This window comes from Cynoglossus semilaevis, chromosome Z (genome assembly GCF_000523025.1).
Source record: "Cynoglossus semilaevis isolate Cse_v1.0 chromosome Z, Cse_v1.0, whole genome shotgun sequence".
Lineage (NCBI taxonomy): Eukaryota > Metazoa > Chordata > Actinopteri > Pleuronectiformes > Cynoglossidae > Cynoglossus > Cynoglossus semilaevis.
In genome coordinates, this window is record NC_024328.1 from 13,550,183 (window position 1) to 13,568,018 (window position 17,836).

The window sequence follows — 17,836 nt, forward strand, 5'->3', positions numbered from 1 at the left end:
GCTCCCCGACGCACAGTGAGCTGTGTATTTCGGCTGGTTAAAAGCAGTCAAGCTCCGCCTACACAGAAATGTAATAGGACCTAGCCAATCAGGATTCTCTATTCTCTACGAAATATTCTCGAAACTTCTGAAAGAGATAAATACTGCTAACTAGTGATGGGAAGACCGACTCTTTTTTACTGATTCGGATCTTTGACTGTCGAACAGTAAAATTAACGAGTTGTGAACGAATCTTGAACTAATCATTTCATTCGTTTTACAGCAGGTGGCGCTTTAGCCCTATTTAGCCCTAAGTCTTCAAAGTACACAAAATGCCATAAACAATTAAAACCATGCGAAAAACTAAGAAATAAAAACACACCACAATGTGAAGATGAATGAGAGCAAAAGAGACCCGAGCTCTCTGTCACGTGACAAATGAAACGAATCTGCGAGAACGAAGCGAAAGATTAGTTCACAGAGAGTGATTCGTTCATAACGAACGATTAGTTCACAGCAAAAGATTAGTTCACAATGAAAGATTAGTTTGCAGAGAGTAATTTGTTCATAGTAAAAGATTAGTTCGCAGTGAAAGATCAGTCCACGGTGAAAGATTAGTTCGTAGAGAGTGATTTGTTTGCAGTGAGTGATTAGTTCGCAGTGAGTGATTCGTGAGTTCAATATGTATGATATATGTTCAAAATATCTTTCATATGACTCGGGAGTCACGAGTCATATGAAAGATTCGTTCATTTTGAACGAATCACTCGCAAACAAAATCACTACTGCTAACAGCCTTTTTACTACTTAGCTCTACAGTCAAATGTTGTTAGATTATATAAGGGCTGCATATATTATAAATGTTTTTACGTTTACGTTTTTCTTACATCTTGGGAAAAAAAAGCAAATGCTGATGTCCATCTGCTTCCTCTTTCAGATGAGGAGGTGCGACATGAGGAGATAAACCCGTTCTCCTTAAGGGAGTTTCTACGCTGGAAAGACCTGGACCTGGACCAGGACAATCAGGCTCACAGCCAGGTACTGAAGTCACGGAATTTAAGGCCCAAATCTCAGAGCTACCGTTTGTCTGACTGGTGTGTCTGTGATTCTACTGCTCTCAGGATATTTTTAATGTCGGGACCTCGACCTTTGACCCTGACAATGGAGTCGGGTTTTTTTGCGAGTCTTCTGTGGCACCACAGGTAGTGACATCATACGGTTTAAAATGTCAGGTCCAATCAGAGTATATGTAAATCACAGATTGCCAGATCAAATGGTCACTGAGGAACGTGACTGTGAAACTATTTTAAGTAAATAAATAAATAAATACCAGAAACAAATATTTTTTCTGTTTTTTACTGAATTAGGAAGAAGAGGAGGATTGGGGGCGGAGCTTCCAGTCTGGCGTAGACAGCACTTCCTCCCTCCTCACAGAGGAGGATGATGATGAAGAAGAGACAAGGTTAGTCACATTAGGCGCTCACTAGTATTTCATTTTTTCAAAAGCACCCACTAATACTCTCGCCCCCCACCCACCCCTCATGGAACAGGTTCTCCTCCAAACCAGATGTCCACCAGAAAGGTGGAGGAGAGAACTACGAAGGAGACGATGAGACCTCAATGGCCGAACCAGGCACCTCCTGCAGGAGGAGGAGTGGGAGGAGCAACCAAATACAACAGGTAACAGCGGCGTAGCGGAGATTGTACACAGTAATACACTTAAAGTACAACTCTCCATTGTTTTTAGCTTTAGCATTAGCTTGTTGTTAAATACTTAACATTACAATTTTAACTATTCGTTTATGCTTTGCATATTGTGACATTAATTTAAATATTCAATTCATAGTACTACGGTGACGTGTGTGTATGATGTGTGTGTTGACCAGTTGAAGGAGGAGAACCTGCTGCTGAAGAGGAGCATCCATGAACTGCAGAGGAACTCAGAGGCCAATGAACGCAGGTGGGCAGATCACAGCAGAATAATGATGGAGGTAAAAAAATATTCCAATTTTCAATACATCATGCATTTGCGTCAGGTTGATGGAGCTGTCTGAGGAGCTGCTTCACAGGAGGCGTAGAGAGGAGAAGGAGGCACAGGACCTAGAGAGCATGGTCCAGTCTGTGGAGCAGAACCTCCACCTGATGACGGTTTGTGCGGTTGAGTTGTTTGCGCTGAGAGAGAGGAGTCTATTGGAGTTAAAGCTTTAGGCAGGCATAAGTCAAACTCCAGGATCATGGCCCGAATGTGGCCCACTTCATCATTTTATTCGGCCCACCGGAGTTTATCATGAGTGTGGTTGTCCTTATATAAATGTCTTTTACTTATTGTTTCTGGATGGGTAAAATACCGTATTTCACAATTATTCTTTCTTGAATTTCAATCGTAATCAAGCGTACATTTACATGTATTTACCAATAATGTTTTGTAATGATGTATACTAATTTTGTGTTAAACAAATGTTAACCTTGTTTGACACCCCTGCTGTACCATGAACAATTCAATTACTTTGTAAAAGAAGAAAAACAATTTTAAAGTTGTCTGTTTAATTGCAGAAGCGAGCACTGAAGGCTGAGAACACTGTTGCCAAACTGAAGGCGGAACTTCTGCAACTGCAGGTAGGACCAGAATGTTGGAAAAAGCCACTGAAAATTCGGATTGAGTGTGTAGTAATCAATCTTTTTTTAAAGAACTTTTTAAAAATTAAAACAGATCAAATATTCAGAACAAAATATATGTGTGTATTAGGTGGAAGTGGATTCTCTGCGGTCCGAGAACCACAGTCTGAAGTTAGAAGAGTCTCAGGCCATCGTGACCATGAGACAAAATGCACAGGTGGCGTCTGAATACCTGAATAGGACGGCAGTTAACGCCCACACCTACATACGGTCAGTAGTTTTCATCACAGACACACAACACACACACGCCATGGTGTACAGATATTACAGTGTATTTTATATACAGTATAGATAGATAGAACTATATTAATTCCATGGGAGTTCCCTTCAGGCAATCATTAATATGTGTTTATATATATGTGTGTGTGTATGAATGTGTGTATATGTATGTGTATGTACTGTATGTATATATGTGTGTATGTGTATATGTATGTATGTGTATATATGTGTGTGTGTGTATATATATGTATATATATATACATATATATACACACACACACATATATACACATACATACATATACACATACACACAGTTTGTTTATTTTCTGTTTTCAGGCAGCTGTTGGGAGAAGCGGAGACACTCCATTTGGTTTCCCAGCTTCTTCAGTCCATTGACAAGATATCAAACATCAACCCAGAGTCCTGAGCCATTTCAGACCATCCACTCCTCCACCAGTCCTGTAGTCATGAGGCCGTGGTTGCCAGAGGAAAGGACCATCCCAATCATGGACTGAAGCTTTGACACCCTCTCTTCCCAGAAGTTGGAGGAACACTAGTTCCTGATTGGCTGGTTGACTGGGCAGTGTCAATATCCTGTGGACAGACTGAAACCAATATGAGGGACACCATGTGTCGTGTGTTGTTTGTAATGCATCTGTGAAGATTTTGAAGTAAACACTTTTGTCCTGGAATTAAGACAAACTTAAGGCATGTGTCTTTCCTCTAATACCTGTAGACGGAAGAAGCTGAGTGGAGTTTAAAGTAACTAAAGTACGGTCCAAGCAGTATATACTTTGTTTGGTTGACTTAAATAGATACACACACAAATATATACGTACTGTATATATAAAGAAATAATATATATAAATATATACTGTATATATATGTGTTTACATATGTATTTATATATATTTATATGTGTGTCTATTTAAGTATATATATATACAGTATATGTGTGTATCTATTATAGTTATTGTATAGCGGTATTTCATCTTGCTCCCCCGGTTCAAAAATCCCATCTACTACCCTGCAGTACAGTATATATGTTTTTTAAGTATAAGTATATTGCATACTGACTAGCACTTTAGCAGCAATGTGTTCCCTGACCTGTATGTCACTGGTTTGATGTTTAGGAAGTCTCTGCCGTCCCGGTGCTGATGTGCGCCAGTGTGTGCATCTGTTGTGTCCAGTGATGGTGCCACGTCTCTGTTTCTCTCAGCTGTTTTCGTTTGTCGCTCTCTGACCGAGACCATTCCGACCTGTACAGCTGCTCAAACCGCTGAGACACAGGAATGTAAATGAGTGAAGCTAACACTACTGTTTCCTTCATGAGTTTGTTTTCTCCATACCTTCACCACGGCATCCCTCTGCTCTATAAGAGCCACATGTCCCATGGTGCACCTGGTTGTGGTGACCGATGCTGTAGTTGTTGATTCTGTGTCGCTCAGAGACAACAGGACTGGGACACCCGGCCATGTCCTGGTACAAATGGTGTGTAACAGAATAGTTTCAGTCTGTTCACCGTTATGTCACAGTTGTGATGTCACAGACTTGACCGTACCTGCTTCCTGGGTCTGCTTTCTCTTTTGGGTTTGATGACGTTTCCATGGTAACAGTGTGTTCCGACTGCTGCTGTGATTTTGGGGTCATTTCTACAAAAACAACCACGCTGATGCTTTATGTACTGTATCATTCCAAGTCATGTAAGTCTGCTGACCCCTCAGACAGGGGTGAAATGGTCAAAGGTTACCTGCAGGTTCGGAAAGGTCATTCAGCAGACAGAACAGCCTCTCTGTTAAGGATGCTACCTTGGTTCTGAAGACAATCCTGCAAGAACACAAAGTTCTGACGTTGGCTTTGTTCCACTTGACCTCAGCTTTTAACCCATCACGCAAGTCATCAGAGGGGGAGGGGGGAAGCTCAAGCACCGGGGAGCAGTGTGTGGGGACAGATTAATGTGCTGCAGCAGTCCCCACCACTTGGGAGGGGAACTGTGCGTCTATTTTATTAGTGGGAACACATTTGGATTTTGGATTTTTGGATTTTCCCAGCTGCCAGTTCTTCTCCATGTACCGTATTTTCCGGACTATAAGTCTCACTTTTTTCATCTTTTGGCTAAGTTTGCGACTTATACTCAAGTGTGACTTATATATTAAAATATATAATTTCACGTTTGTTATTTTCATACTGACAGCTGCTAGAGGGCACTCTAGGCTTGTGTACCAGTATCTGCTACTCCTGTAAATCGCACTTTTTTTCATCCTTATAGTCTGGAAAAAATAAGGTAAAAGTTTTCTGCCAGACACACAGCTCACCTGTAGTTTCAAATGAGAGCTGCAGATGGTGCTGTGAAGTTGTTTCTGTCTCTCCTCCTCTCGGCTCACCACAGTCAGCAGCCTGTCTCCTCTGAGTGATGCTCTCAGCTGTTGAACATTGGCCTTCTGAAAAAAACACAATGTCTGTGGTTGGACGGGTTGACCAGGACCTGGACGACCGTGTCCTTGTGTCCAGACTGTCTTTTATATTCTCACCTTCTCCTGCTCACTGTTGGCCAGATGCACCTCCAGGTTCTGTCTGATTTCACACACCGTCTGTGTGAGCTCTTCCTCGTGTTTCTGTCCATAGTTGCTGATCAACACTGAAGGGAAGTCACGAAGCAGGTCCTTGAAAATGGCCTCCTGGTTTTCCAGACCTGGAAAATAAGGAACATGGTAAGAGGAAGGTAAAAAAAAAAGAGATGTCCAAAATTTGAACTTTTAACTTCACTCGTAAACAAAGGGGGGATCATTCATGAGGTAATCCATTACCTCTTCTGCTAACGTTCACAAGCTTTACGGCCTGTTCCTGGTATCCCAGCAGCCTTTGCTGCGTGCTCTCGGCCCAGAGGTCCAAAGTGTCTGGAAGCAGGTGGAACTTGGCGTGACGCTCCCTCTGATAAAAGTCCTGAGGGGATGACAGACAAAGAAAAAGATGAGGAATGAAAAAATTGTAAAAACAAAATCTAAGATCTAAGGGTTGAATAGTTAGTCTTTTTATTGTCTCTCACCTCTGCCACCTGCAGGAGAATACTGTTGGTTTTCCACAGCACGAAGTTAACTGTGGACATGAAAGACCTGGGACACAAACATCCACAAACAGGAATAAAGGAACAGAAAGTACAGACTCCACACCATATGAATAGTAAAAATAACATTAAAAACAATATTGATAATTTATTATTATTATTAAAAGTAATATAAATATTTATTCACTAATATAATCTAATAGAATAAAATACTGATTTTAAAACTGCATATTGTAGTCGTATGAAAATGCATGTGAAAACATACTGTGGTTCGTGTTCTGGTTCTGGTCCAAAAATCTGAAACCTACGGTCAGTCGTGATGGACCTGCAGCCAAACACAAACAAAGACTCGTCAACGTGACAGTGAACCAATAAAACTCATTAGTTACTGTGAGTCTTTTACTGCCATCGCCCTCCGAGTGTTAGCATATGGTATGTGTTAGCATGTAGTACCTCCTTGAACTAACAGAGGCACTGCTCTTCTGCTGCTGTTGGACAGAACTCCGACCTGTGGAGACTGAAACATTTGGTTGGTATTTCACACAACAGGAACCAGCTGAAAAACCATGAATGAAATCCTGAGCTCTCCTCAGACCTGTTCTCACTCTCTGCTCCGTCTCTGCTGACTTTTCCTGGACCAGGGTCAAGCTGATGTTTTGTGAGAAAAGGAAAAAAAAAATTGTCATTCTTTGTTCACGTTCTGTCACAAACCGCTGCTTGAAACTCTGATTGTAGTTCCGTACTCATTCAGGAACTTGATCACGTCTGCAGCAGCGTCGTCCACGATGGCTACAGCTGGCCCGCTGGGCTGCAGCGGACCGGGAGTCGAGGTGGACCGTTCATGTCTCCAGGTCTTTGCCTGGGATGATGGAGAGCTGACTTTCTGTAAATAAATAAAAAATAGAAATGAACACAGATATGTAACTTTTGGAGATTCTTGTGGTTGCACTGCAGTGAAGCCAGAGTGACAGCAGGGACGCCAAAAGGACAGAGTATGGTCAGAATAGTTAACTGGTGGTAAAAAGGACCAAAAGGTCATCCATATACACGTGCAGTGACTCACTTGTTCAAAGTCCAGGTCCTGAGAGTACCTCCTCATGTCCTCTCCAGCTGAAGACACGAGACAACAAATCTGATCTGGAGACACCTGTAGTTGGACACAGAGGTCAGAGGTACACACAGTGGAACACATTCAGTACACGGGCCGGTACACGTGGACTGGTACATGTGGGCTGGTACATATAGGGTGTTGTTACTTTGTACCTGCTTGTCCTCCATCATCCTCCTCACATCCTCCAACCTGCTGCTGATCACTGACTGCTGCTGGTTACAGCTGGCAGCCTGGTGAGGCAGGAGGGTGAGATGAGACACGGGTCAGACAGAGAGACAGATCAGGGACGTACGTTAAATGACAGCTGATGTGCAAATGCCACACACAGACATGAAAACACAGATTACCCCTTTTTTAGATTTTAAATATTTAAAAAAGAAAATTTCAGTATGTGGGGACAAAGCCATACTCAGTGTACCTCACTGGTAACATGACATGTTTGTGGATTCGAACCTGAAACCTTCTGGACCTAAGTCCCCCTTTCTTACCACCAAGCCACTGCTGCCCCTTTTACATTATGATTGGGTGTTTCTTTCCCAGACACAAATCACCGGGAAGAAAGGTCACACAGAGAGGTCAGATGAGTACCTCAGCTCTGATCTGTATCCGTGTACTGCTGATAATTTCCTCCACCTTCTCAGTGAACTTCACCTCAGACTTCCAGACAGAGAGAGTTTCTTCAACCTTATCAGACACTTTCTTCACCTTCAGGAGAATACACGTCTTTAGGAACATTAAAAAAAAACATCTCTTTTCAGACTGCTGTGATGGAGGTCAGCTGACCTGCTGTAGACTCTTAGACTCAAACACTTCCAGCTCAGAGCGGATCGCCTGCTCTGTCGTGTTAATTTGTTTGGATTGCTCCTTTAGTCTCCTCTGGAACGTCTTCAACTCCTGAGGAGCAAAATCACCTCCTTCACTGAACAACCTGCAGGAGGAGTAACACACAGGTTCACCGCCAGCAAGTCCTTTCTGTCACATGACTGCACTGGTTTTCAGCCATTACCTGAAGGAGCTCAGAAGGTCGGCCGTTTTTGTTCTGACCTTCTCTAGGCTGCGCTGGACCATCTCCCTGAAGGTGGACTGACAGCTCTGGGTGTGTTTGATGTGTTCATCCAGACACTCCTGGAAGGAAAAGCTCTCGATCTCCAATCTGCAGAGAAAGAGGCGACTGTGATAAACGACCGACTTGGTGGTCAGAGATGTCATCAATCTGCAGCTGTTACCGTTGGCCTCTATTGGCCGTCAGGATGTCGTTCTCCATTTTGGACAGCCTGGTGGTGAACTCGCTGTTCTGCTGGTTGACAGATGCCTGCAGTGCCTGTAGCCCTGTCCTGCATGAGGTCAACAAATCTAATACCTCAGAACAATGGCGCTCCACCTGTTGGCGATGAAGCTGCAGTTCAGCTGGAAGACAAGGGAAAGGTCATTAAAAAATATCAAACAAACAAAGAGAAGAACCAACCTCAAGGATACATAAGAAGAATAATTTAAACTTTATTGATCCCACACCAAAATTGTTGTGTTAACAGCAGGTGCCATATTCAGCCAGATTCATTAAATATCTCAATACAATTGAACACAAACAGTAGATAATTAGATTTATTAGATTAGATTATAAAATATGTAATGCCAGTATTAGAAATTTGAGGCATTTTTACACAAAAACATAAACAGAATATTACAAAAACACAAGTTTGGATTTTGAAACTGAACATGTAAACGAACTTTACATTACACACAAGACTGTTAAGCGTGTAAGCACCAGTGACCCCTTGTGGCGGAAGTGCACAGCTGAACTCATGAAATGGTGCGTTAGTACTTTAGATATCCACTCCGTCACCGAGAGAATCGGTTGGTGCGACAAATTAATCGCCGTTAAGCCATCATATTCGACAACCCTGATTGGATACATGCGCATATATCTTGTCAGCAACAGGTCAGCTATTGGCTGCGCTTCTGCCCTGACTGGACTAGCGCCTGTTTCTAGTTCCCCAGAAGCTAGGAGGCTAGTAGCACGATTAGCCGAAAGCTATGTATGACACGTTATGGCGCATTTTAAACATACTTATACTCAAGATAATGATTATTGGTTTAAACATGTATATTAATAATTGCAAACTGCCTATAGTAAAAAATATTTTTAACCGTCATAGGTATTCCAACCACAACTATTAACCTAATTTTTCTCTGTTTTTTAACATGGTGTCTGTATCTGTCTCGTGGAAGTTAAAACATATGTGAGGGAGTTACCTAGACGTGGTTGATAAACGTGGGTCTGGATGTGTTGGGTGTCCAGCAGCTGGAGTTGCAGCTCATGGTCCAACATCACTGCCTCCTTCCTGTCCTTTACTGTAACAACAGCTGAGCTGAGGACATCGTGGACGTGCTGCTCCAGGTTGTCCAAGAAGAGACTCCTAGTCCTGGACACGGTTTGTGTTTAGTATGTGTATGTGTATGTACATGTATTTGTGTGTGTGTGTGTGTGTGTGTGTGTGTATAGACCTGTTCATTGTGTGTGTGAGCAGCTCCACAGGGAACAGACTCAGGTGCGTTCCCAGCTGTAGGTCAGGCTCAGGGCACCTGAAGACAGGACCAGTGTATGTCCTACCGCTCGATGATTCAAAGGTGATGTTACTGCTGATGTCATAGAGTTCTTGTAGTGAGATCTCTGCCTGAAATACATAAAAAAGATACTTTTTTTGGATCATTAACAAATAGGTTTTTCAATCAAGAAATAAAAAGCGCTTCACCTTAGACAACCAATCCTGATAGGACTCGGTCGGGATAGTGTTTCCGTGAAGGCTGGTCGGATGGTTGTCTGTCTCCACCTGAGGTTTCTCAGTGTTAGTTATTTCACTGGTCACTGTATAAGCAAATCAAAACAGATTTATGATGTGAGAAAAAAAACAAACAAATAAAAATAAAAATACGACATTTCTGCACCAGATGGACCATACTGACCCAGGCTGCTGGACTCAATACACGATAAGTGGAACTTCTGCAGTAACTCCAGATCCTGAAGAGGTCGACAAAGAAAATGTTGAAAGATGAGGATGAAGGAAATGAAAAAAAGTACAATGTGTGGTTGAAGTAGTTACGGGGACAAATTTGTCCTTCAGCTGGTAGAATGAGCTGAGAGTGCTGCTGTAGGAGAGAAGCTCGTCCAGGAAGAGAGACGGGAGTTGATCCAGCAACTCAAACTGCTGAGAGGCGCACTGAGAGTAGCTGGACACACGGAGACACATAGAGAGTTTCTCAGATCTACTACTTCACTTGACTCCGCCCACTTCGCTCTGCCTGACATTTAATTTTTTTAAATGCCAAAACTTTTGTTCGAAAACAGTAACAATCTGAGTTTCATGTGGGTTTGTGTCCTGCCGTACCTGTCTCTGATGTTCTGCAGACAGAGGACAGTTTTATCCAGAGACGTTTCCAGAGCGTCCTCGTTGCTCTCCTGACGGAGTCCAGCCAGCAGTTCATCCAAGACCAACTTCTTACCCTGAAAGCACAGCAGCAAAGTATTATGGGAAACCCCAATTTCCTGCGGGGTACCCCTCGTGACGGTTGAACCAACCCGTGTGCGTTCCATTTGTGAACACCAGAGGTCGTTCAGCTGCTGCTGCATGTCCTTTTCTCTTCCCTCCATCCTCTGGTTGTGCATCTCCCAGATACTGGCTGCTCCTCGTATCACGGCAAACACACAAAAGCTAAGACGGTGAGCATGACGTGCCGTAGAGTCACAGGAAGTCTGTGGAGAGACAGGTAGGAGATGATGTGCAGTCATAACTAAGACACAGCTGTAGGCTATATTTAAATAATGTGTGTCTCAAAAACTGTCAAAAAATGTGTTTTTGTAGCTAACAAAAACAATTATGTGGCTCTCCTGTGTGTCTAAGAGCTAGATAACTTTTGTTGATGACATCATAGAGCTAATTAGGTTGGGCTATAATGTAATTGTGACTTTTAGCTGTTGTGCCTACCAGAGATGTTCACAAGTCTTTTTTGCCAAGTCCAATTCAAGTCTCAGGTCTTTGGTAACAAGTCCAAGTCAAGTCTTAGTGAGGTGAGACTTGTTCATGTCTCAAGTCTTCAATACAAGTCAAGTCATGTCTGTGGAGGGTGAGACTTGTTCAAGTCTCAAGTATTTGGTCACAACTCCAAGTCAAATCTCATGTCTTTGTGAGGTGAGACTTGATCAAGTCTCAAGTCTTTTGTCAAGTCTTTGGTCACAACTCCAAGTCAAATCTCATGTCTTTATGAGATGAGACCTGATCAAGTCTCGAGTCTTTGGTCCCGAGTCCAAGTCAAGTCTCGTCTCAAGTCTCTTCTTTTGTCTGCTGCCAATATAACAGAGTTGACTGCTGGTGTGTCAGTTACCACTGTGTTACCATCATCTAAGTATGTGAGGTGAGGACGCGCATAGTATGGTACCCATGGTTACCATGACAAAAAAGTTCCCACGATGTAAACACAACAAAAATACTCCCAGAATCAGAGTACAAGTCAAATCTTAAGTCTTTGTGTGTGCAACTCAAGTCCAAGTCGTAAACGCGAGCCCCCATGTCTTGTTCCTAATGAAGTGACACGTTGTAATAAAGCATAAATGCTGATGAAGTCGTATTTGTCTGACGGACATCCAAAGCAGCCAATCGCTCTTCATCCTGTCTCTGGACTTGTCCAATCAAAGGGAGGAGCTGTGAGTTGACAACATCTTCCACCTCCACGTCTGACAGCTGCAAGTCTGAGAGCGCCACCTGCAGTCAACGTTGTATACATGACAGGGAGTATGTCATCAACAGACACAGGACGATGATGTAAAGTCAATGACCAGACCCTAACCCTACCTTACAACTCTCCGCTTCAGTCAACCGTTGTTCCCATCTCTGCTGACAACAGCATCGGAGCTGGAGGAGGAAATCGTTCTGAAGACTGTCTGAAAATAAACAAGAAAAAAATTCATCGCAACATTTTAGCCCTCAGAAGGACTGAAAATATTTTTTGATTATTTTATTAAGATATAAAGTGCAGGTACCAATCTGCTGATTAATAGCTGTTAGCTGGTTGAACCATTCAGAGACCAGAGCAGCTGAGCAGTTAGGTGGCGCTAGAGAGCTAAAACATTCAAACAAAACTGCTCAAAGAAAAGTAATCAGTGACACCAACTGGACAGAACTATTATATATAATTTATAATATATATAATGACAAACTTGTCACCTGATTCTGGAGACAACATCACAACGTCGTTCGCTCAGGTGCTGCAGAGTTTGAACCTGGATCAGCTGTTGATCAACATCACTGCTGCAGAGACTCCTTCAAGACAGAGACAACTAACCCTGAACCACATGATGAAAAACTCCGGGTCTCTGAATTCCACCTTGATTTGATCAACACTTGGTTTGGACTGAATGAAATAGTTCTCCACTCACCTGAAGTGTTCAACCATCTGTGTGATTCTGTTCTTCCTCCAGCTGCTGAAACACTCCTCCCAGTGCAGATGGAGGAACGACTCCTGCTGCAGGATTTCCTCCTGGAGGAGCAGGACCAGACGGGCAACGCTGCGGCGGTTTGCCAACAGAGATTGGTTCAACATCTGAATAACACATGGCCGAGAACTGTTACCGTTCAAGTCATCAAGCAGATGACAACCTGGTCACTGTGTGTGTAAGAGTTCATAAAATACCATGGCCTCACTGTGGACCAGCCTGTGGATGTCGGGTAGCAGCAGGAAGCTGATCTTCTCCAGCGCTGTGCAGTATTTCTGGAGCAACGTTCTGAGCTACAGTTAGAAGCAGACTTTAGAACTGATCCTGAATCTGTCTGCTATTGTCTAATGCGGTCTTTTTCAACTTTAGGGTCGCGACCCCACTTGGGCGGGTCTAGAATTCAAATGGGGTCCCCTGAAATATCCACTAATTGACATTAAAAACAATTTGTAAAAAAATAAGTGTAATAAAAGGAGTGCTGGCTGATTGTGCCTCCTGATTGACAGCTGCGATCACATTACTGCACATGTGATGGCTACTTGAGTTCTCACACTCCAACATTGTCTAAAGCAGGGGTGTCAACTCATTTTGGTTCAGGGGTCACATTCAAATTGATTAGATGTCAAGTGGGACCGGACCAACATAATCACCTATAAATGACAATAAGTCCATGTTTTTCCCTTTTGTTTTCATGTCAATAAGTACAAATACATTAGAAGAAAAAACAAAATATGAAATAATAAAATGATATATTTGACAAAACATCATTAACATGCAGTATTTGTGCATTTTTTCCATTTTCAACATTCAGCAAGTGGGCCATATTGAACCACCCAAACAGACCGGATTTGGCCCGCGGGCCATGTGTTTGCCACCCCTGGTTTAAATGTAACCTCTGTTTGAAAGATTGTTTGTTCAGTATTAATTATCAGCCTCATTAAGACAACTGACTATAAAACTTACTAACTGTGCAATAGAATGCCCTGTCATGCACTGAGTAAATAAAAACATGGTTGAAAAATGTAAAAAAAAAGCATAATGGATGAACTCTGTCCAACCTTTTTGATTTGCTGTGTCTCACAGTCCCTCAGCTGATTGTTTGTCTCCGTGACTTTCATCTGCTTCAGCTTCACCTCCTTCTCCAACTGCTCCCAGAGACCTCTGAATGTCTACCAACATACATGAACATAATCAGTACTAAAGGATACAAGTACCGTATTTTCCGGACTTTCCGGAGTATAAGCCGCACCAGCCAAAGGATGAAAAAAAGTGCAAATTACAGGAGTTAGTTTAGATAATTTATTTTACAGGAGTAGCAAGTACTAGTGTGCAAGCCGAGAGTGCCCTCTAGCGGCTGTCAGTGTGAAAATAAAAAACGTGAAATTATACATTTTAATATTTAAGTCACATAAGTCGCAAACCCAGGCAAAGTATGAAAAAAGTGTCACTTATAGTCCAGATAATATGGTAAATACCCAGTATATTTTTTACTTAATCACTAAATTGAACAGAACAAATCCTTCAGATGATAAAACACATCATAATCATTGACACAAATACCTGCAAATCCACATCATCCAGGTCCTTCAGTTGATCAACTTTGACTTTAAGTATGTCCAACCTGAGGTCCACCTGCTGCAGGAAGGACAGCAGTTCCTCGCTGACTATCCTCACCTTAGCCTCACACTCCTGGCAGAAAAACAAATCAAATTAGAACAAGTTAGTAGAATGGATGTGAGAGAATATAACATCTATAATAATGTAGAAATATATGTAAGAAAACTAAACTCATGTAATGTCTGTGTGCCTGTACTATGTTATAGCATGTACTATGTTACAGCATGTACTATGTTACAGGAACCTTAGCAGCTTCTCTCAGTCCAGAGTCCAGTTGTTTCAAACATCTGTTGTGTTTTTTTTGTTTTTTCTCTGCCAGACGTTCATTGATGTCAGATCTCGGAGCATTGACCGCTGTGAAAGACAAGACGAATGAAAGTGATGTGGGTGGGCAGTACCACAGTTGTAGCATTCTGAAAAAAAACCCAAAAAACACAAACAACTTTCACCTGAAATTATGGGTCAAGCTCCTGGCCTGGGGACTAAATTTTAATAATTTTTTCCCAATTATTAAAATGCTAGCAAAAATATAGCTTTTTGCACTGTACTGTGATAGAGTAAGCAAAATTTCCAGCTGTTAGATAAAATCTGCCGACCGAAATTATCAGCACAATATTAGCATAATTATTTAATATCTGCGGAAATAATTATCGGTTTTTGTTCCAATAATAAAAACTTAATAATAGGACGTTTCCCTCGGTTTTGCGTATCGGACATTCCTAAAAATACTTTTTCTAAAACATCTCTTTTCATTAAGGTTCCTTAAGCCCTTGATGTGGGCCTCCATTAAAAGGACAGGTGCAGCAGTGGACCACAGCTCATTGTTTTGACACCCCTGTCAGAATGGTTAGGAGACAATGCCACTGAATATAATACGAACCAACAGTGGATGGAAGTTGGTGAACATCATCAGACTCATCAACTTTCATCTGCTTCCTGCTGCTGGAGGATGAACACAGTCTGTGTGTACGTAACAGAGACACAGACAGACAGAGAGACAGACAGACAGAGAGACAGACAGAGAGGGACATTACTAAGAAATAGTGATGGGAAGACCAACTCTTTTTTATTAGTTCGAATCTTTGACTCTCGAACAGTAAAATGAACGAGTCGTGAACGAATCTTGAACTAATCATTTCATTCGTTTTACAGCAGGTGGCGCTTTAGCCCTAATGTGGGCGTTGTAAAGAAGGCTGCGGTTCTCACTAAATACTGAAGGCAACATGGTTTGCTTCCGCTGACAAAGTCTGCAAAGTACACAAAATGCCATAAGTAATTAAAACCATGTGAAAAGCTAAGAAATAAAAACACACCACAATGTGAAGATGAATGAGAGCAAAAAAGACCCGAGCTCCCTGTCACGTGACAAATGATACGAATCTGCGAGAACGAAGCGAAAGATTAGTTCACAGTGAAAGATTAGTTCACGGCGAAAGATTAGTTCACGGCGAAAGATTAGTTCACGGCGAAAGATTAGTTCACGGCGAAAGATTAGTTCACAGAAAGAGATTCGTTTGCACTCGGGAGTCACGAGTCATATGAAAGATTCGTTCATTTTGAACGAATCACTCGCGAACGACACATCACTACTAAGAAAGACATACAGTAAGTACCAATAAGTCCACCTCAGTACTTCTGTCATCGTGTCACCATCACTGTCTACCTGCTTGCAGTGCTACACTGTGTGTTGCTATCAGGAGTCAGACATTCTGTCCTCACGTCCCTTCGTCCAGCCAGCAGTGACCTGGACAGCTGAACCTAGGGCAGAGATACAATTTTAAAAAATAAATAAAATCTGCATTTTCGTTACTTGACAGACGAATTTCGAAGGACTTTCACTGACGACACTTACCTGAGCGTCGAACAGTTGCCGATAAATCTTCCCGCTCGGTATCGTTCTGCTTTCACTGACACTAATGACCGAACTGCACTTTCGGTTCCGCTGGTTCTGTCGGTACATACTGTAGTCCGTATTTTTTTTCTGCTTAGCATTAGTTACGTGGGGGGAAAAAACCATCGGGACGTTTTTCCATCTCCGTGACAACGGACTCTGTGAGGCGTTTGTGGTACGGGTAGAAAGTCGTAAATCTTCATGCCGCAAACGCACGTAATGTAACGTTTGTTAATGTTTTTGAGGCCTATTTCAAAAGTTTTCTCGAAAAAACATGATTAAAATTACAAATATAACAAAATCCGCATAAATCTTGCAAATAGCAATTGAAATAAATCAGTTAAGTCGAATCTTTCATTAGGGATACTTATTGTGATTGTGAAATCGTATAACGTTCATGTTGCATTCATACTGGTTTTTCAAAGGCAAATTTGCGTTGGTTGCACTCAAATTTAGTATAAAAAAATTAAATGTATAGATTGTTTCAGAACACAAAAAATATTGGAAAAAATATATTTGTAACTTTACAAATGTTAGCACACAAAGGTGTATCAAATGACTTTTATTTTTGTATAAATATGCTCCTAGCCACATTTTACAGTACTGCAGTAATCAGACTTTAATATTACTAATATCTACTGCATAATTTATCTGTGACACTTAAATCACATGAGAACTTCATTCTGAAAACTCTATGATGTCACTGCCGCTGCTGTCATCAATGGCACCGACTGTATAATCCCTACTGACAAACTTTGTCCTCAGGGCCCGCTTCCTGTTTAGGAAAAACCGACAGGAAATTAGCTGAAAGAGTTCATCATGTCCTCTTTAAAGTTCAAGTGGATCTTCACTCACCTGCGATAGCAAAAGTGTGGACGATTCCTGGACACGAAACAATCTTCTTTTTGTTCCTCCTGCATCAAAAAAAAGAAACAGACATCAAGGTACAGTAGCTGAGAGGCCGGTACACAGAGACTCAGAACACAGAAAACATTGAGGGACATTACCCATGATGCAGTTGGACTGGTCTTCTTCCTGGCCTCTGGTAGTCCCTCCACAGACTTGTCAGACTGGAGCAGCACTGCCGCCTCCTCATTCTCCCCTGACGTCTCACTGCGGACGTCCTCGCTGCTTCCTGTCCGGGTGGAGGGACATGACATCGTTTAATTGGAGGGTAGGTCACATGACAATGTCTTAACAGGCAGGTCACATGATGCGTCTCTGACCTTTCACGGTTTTCTCCGTGGTCTCCTCCTCGTCATCGCTGCTCACGCTCTTCTCCCACTGAATGGGACAGAAGTTTTTATTGCGTAACATTTATGTGGTAAAGATACATTGATGAACAAGTTACAGAAGGAGACTGACTTTAGCCAATCAACATATGAATACAACTATTCTATTTCCGCTTTTAAATTTGATATTATCGGCCCAATATTAGCATAATTATGTAACATCTGTAAGAATAGTTATCGGTTTTTCCTCCGAACAATACGTGGGTTTGGTCAAATGCCGTGTGCCCTAAAAATTGTTTTGGGGAAAAATGGCTGTATGTCAAAGGGAAAGTCACAAGATGGCAGCATTGCAGCTCATTTAATTTATTAATTTTAATAATCAGGTGGTTTTTGGTACCAGCAACTCATACAATGGTTTGTACAGATAAATATTGCCAGGCCTATATCTGTATCGGTTCATATCTGACTCAGAAAGCGTTTGAACAATATCAGCACATTGGATATCGGCAAAAAGTCAATATCAGACATTCCTAGTAAGAAGTTTGTTGTTATATAT

The 17,836-nt window shown here is 42.0% G+C and overlaps 3 protein-coding genes and 1 long non-coding RNA gene across 5 annotated transcripts in view; 1 reads left to right on the forward strand and 3 right to left on the reverse strand.

The window, feature by feature from the left end:
- The window catches only part of entr1 (endosome associated trafficking regulator 1), a 4,011-nt gene extending 432 nt beyond the window's left edge, over nt 1-3,579 (forward strand). The window contains exons 2-10 of one of the 2 annotated variants that reach the window (XM_008336384.3): nt 917-1,017; nt 1,101-1,181; nt 1,347-1,441; nt 1,530-1,659; nt 1,866-1,939; nt 2,016-2,127; nt 2,533-2,595; nt 2,726-2,865; nt 3,214-3,579. In XM_008336384.3, coding sequence (XP_008334606.1) covers nt 917-1,017; nt 1,101-1,181; nt 1,347-1,441; nt 1,530-1,659; nt 1,866-1,939; nt 2,016-2,127; nt 2,533-2,595; nt 2,726-2,865; nt 3,214-3,304 — 887 coding nt within the window. In that variant the 3' untranslated portion in view covers nt 3,305-3,579. The remainder of the gene's footprint in view (nt 1-916; nt 1,018-1,100; nt 1,182-1,346; nt 1,442-1,529; nt 1,660-1,865; nt 1,940-2,015; nt 2,128-2,532; nt 2,596-2,725; nt 2,866-3,213) is intronic. The other variant, XM_008336385.3, reaches the window with a different exon arrangement.
- LOC112486490 (uncharacterized) lies at nt 3,347-4,684 on the reverse strand. Its single transcript, XR_003048947.1, has 5 exons — nt 4,628-4,684; nt 4,439-4,529; nt 4,227-4,356; nt 3,985-4,156; nt 3,347-3,482 (listed from the first exon to the last, which is right to left on the reverse strand). It is a non-coding gene; the product is annotated as an uncharacterized LOC112486490 (long non-coding RNA).
- Nucleotides 4,685-4,686: 2 nt separating this feature from the next.
- Nucleotides 4,687-16,420, reverse strand: LOC103397957 (coiled-coil domain-containing protein 180-like; the record flags this gene model as incomplete). The annotated part of the gene is made up of 34 exons (XM_025053424.1): nt 16,010-16,420; nt 15,821-15,915; nt 15,038-15,117; nt 14,402-14,511; nt 14,101-14,229; nt 13,599-13,709; nt 12,738-12,833; nt 12,484-12,647; nt 12,272-12,367; nt 12,088-12,167; nt 11,900-11,988; nt 11,690-11,809; nt 10,630-10,803; nt 10,439-10,554; nt 10,154-10,280; nt 10,017-10,071; nt 9,806-9,918; nt 9,558-9,727; nt 9,306-9,475; nt 8,279-8,459; nt 8,059-8,205; nt 7,836-7,980; nt 7,641-7,757; nt 7,205-7,282; nt 7,005-7,088; nt 6,685-6,824; nt 6,537-6,589; nt 6,395-6,458; nt 6,207-6,266; nt 5,924-5,990; nt 5,685-5,820; nt 5,409-5,569; nt 5,193-5,318; nt 4,687-4,704 (listed from the first exon to the last, which is right to left on the reverse strand). Coding segments are annotated over exons 1-34 (3,837 nt in total), but the record flags the coding sequence as incomplete, so codon positions are not given.
- Nucleotides 16,421-16,595: 175 nt separating this feature from the next.
- Nucleotides 16,596-17,836, reverse strand: part of card9 (caspase recruitment domain family, member 9) — a 5,504-nt gene continuing 4,263 nt past the window's right edge. Inside the window, exons 10-13 of the mRNA XM_025053340.1 lie at nt 17,275-17,337; nt 17,056-17,183; nt 16,904-16,962; nt 16,596-16,823 (exon numbers count right to left, since the gene is read on the reverse strand). Of these exons, the coding sequence (XP_024909108.1) occupies nt 16,727-16,823; nt 16,904-16,962; nt 17,056-17,183; nt 17,275-17,337 (347 nt within the window). The 3' untranslated portion in view covers nt 16,596-16,726. The remainder of the gene's footprint in view (nt 16,824-16,903; nt 16,963-17,055; nt 17,184-17,274; nt 17,338-17,836) is intronic.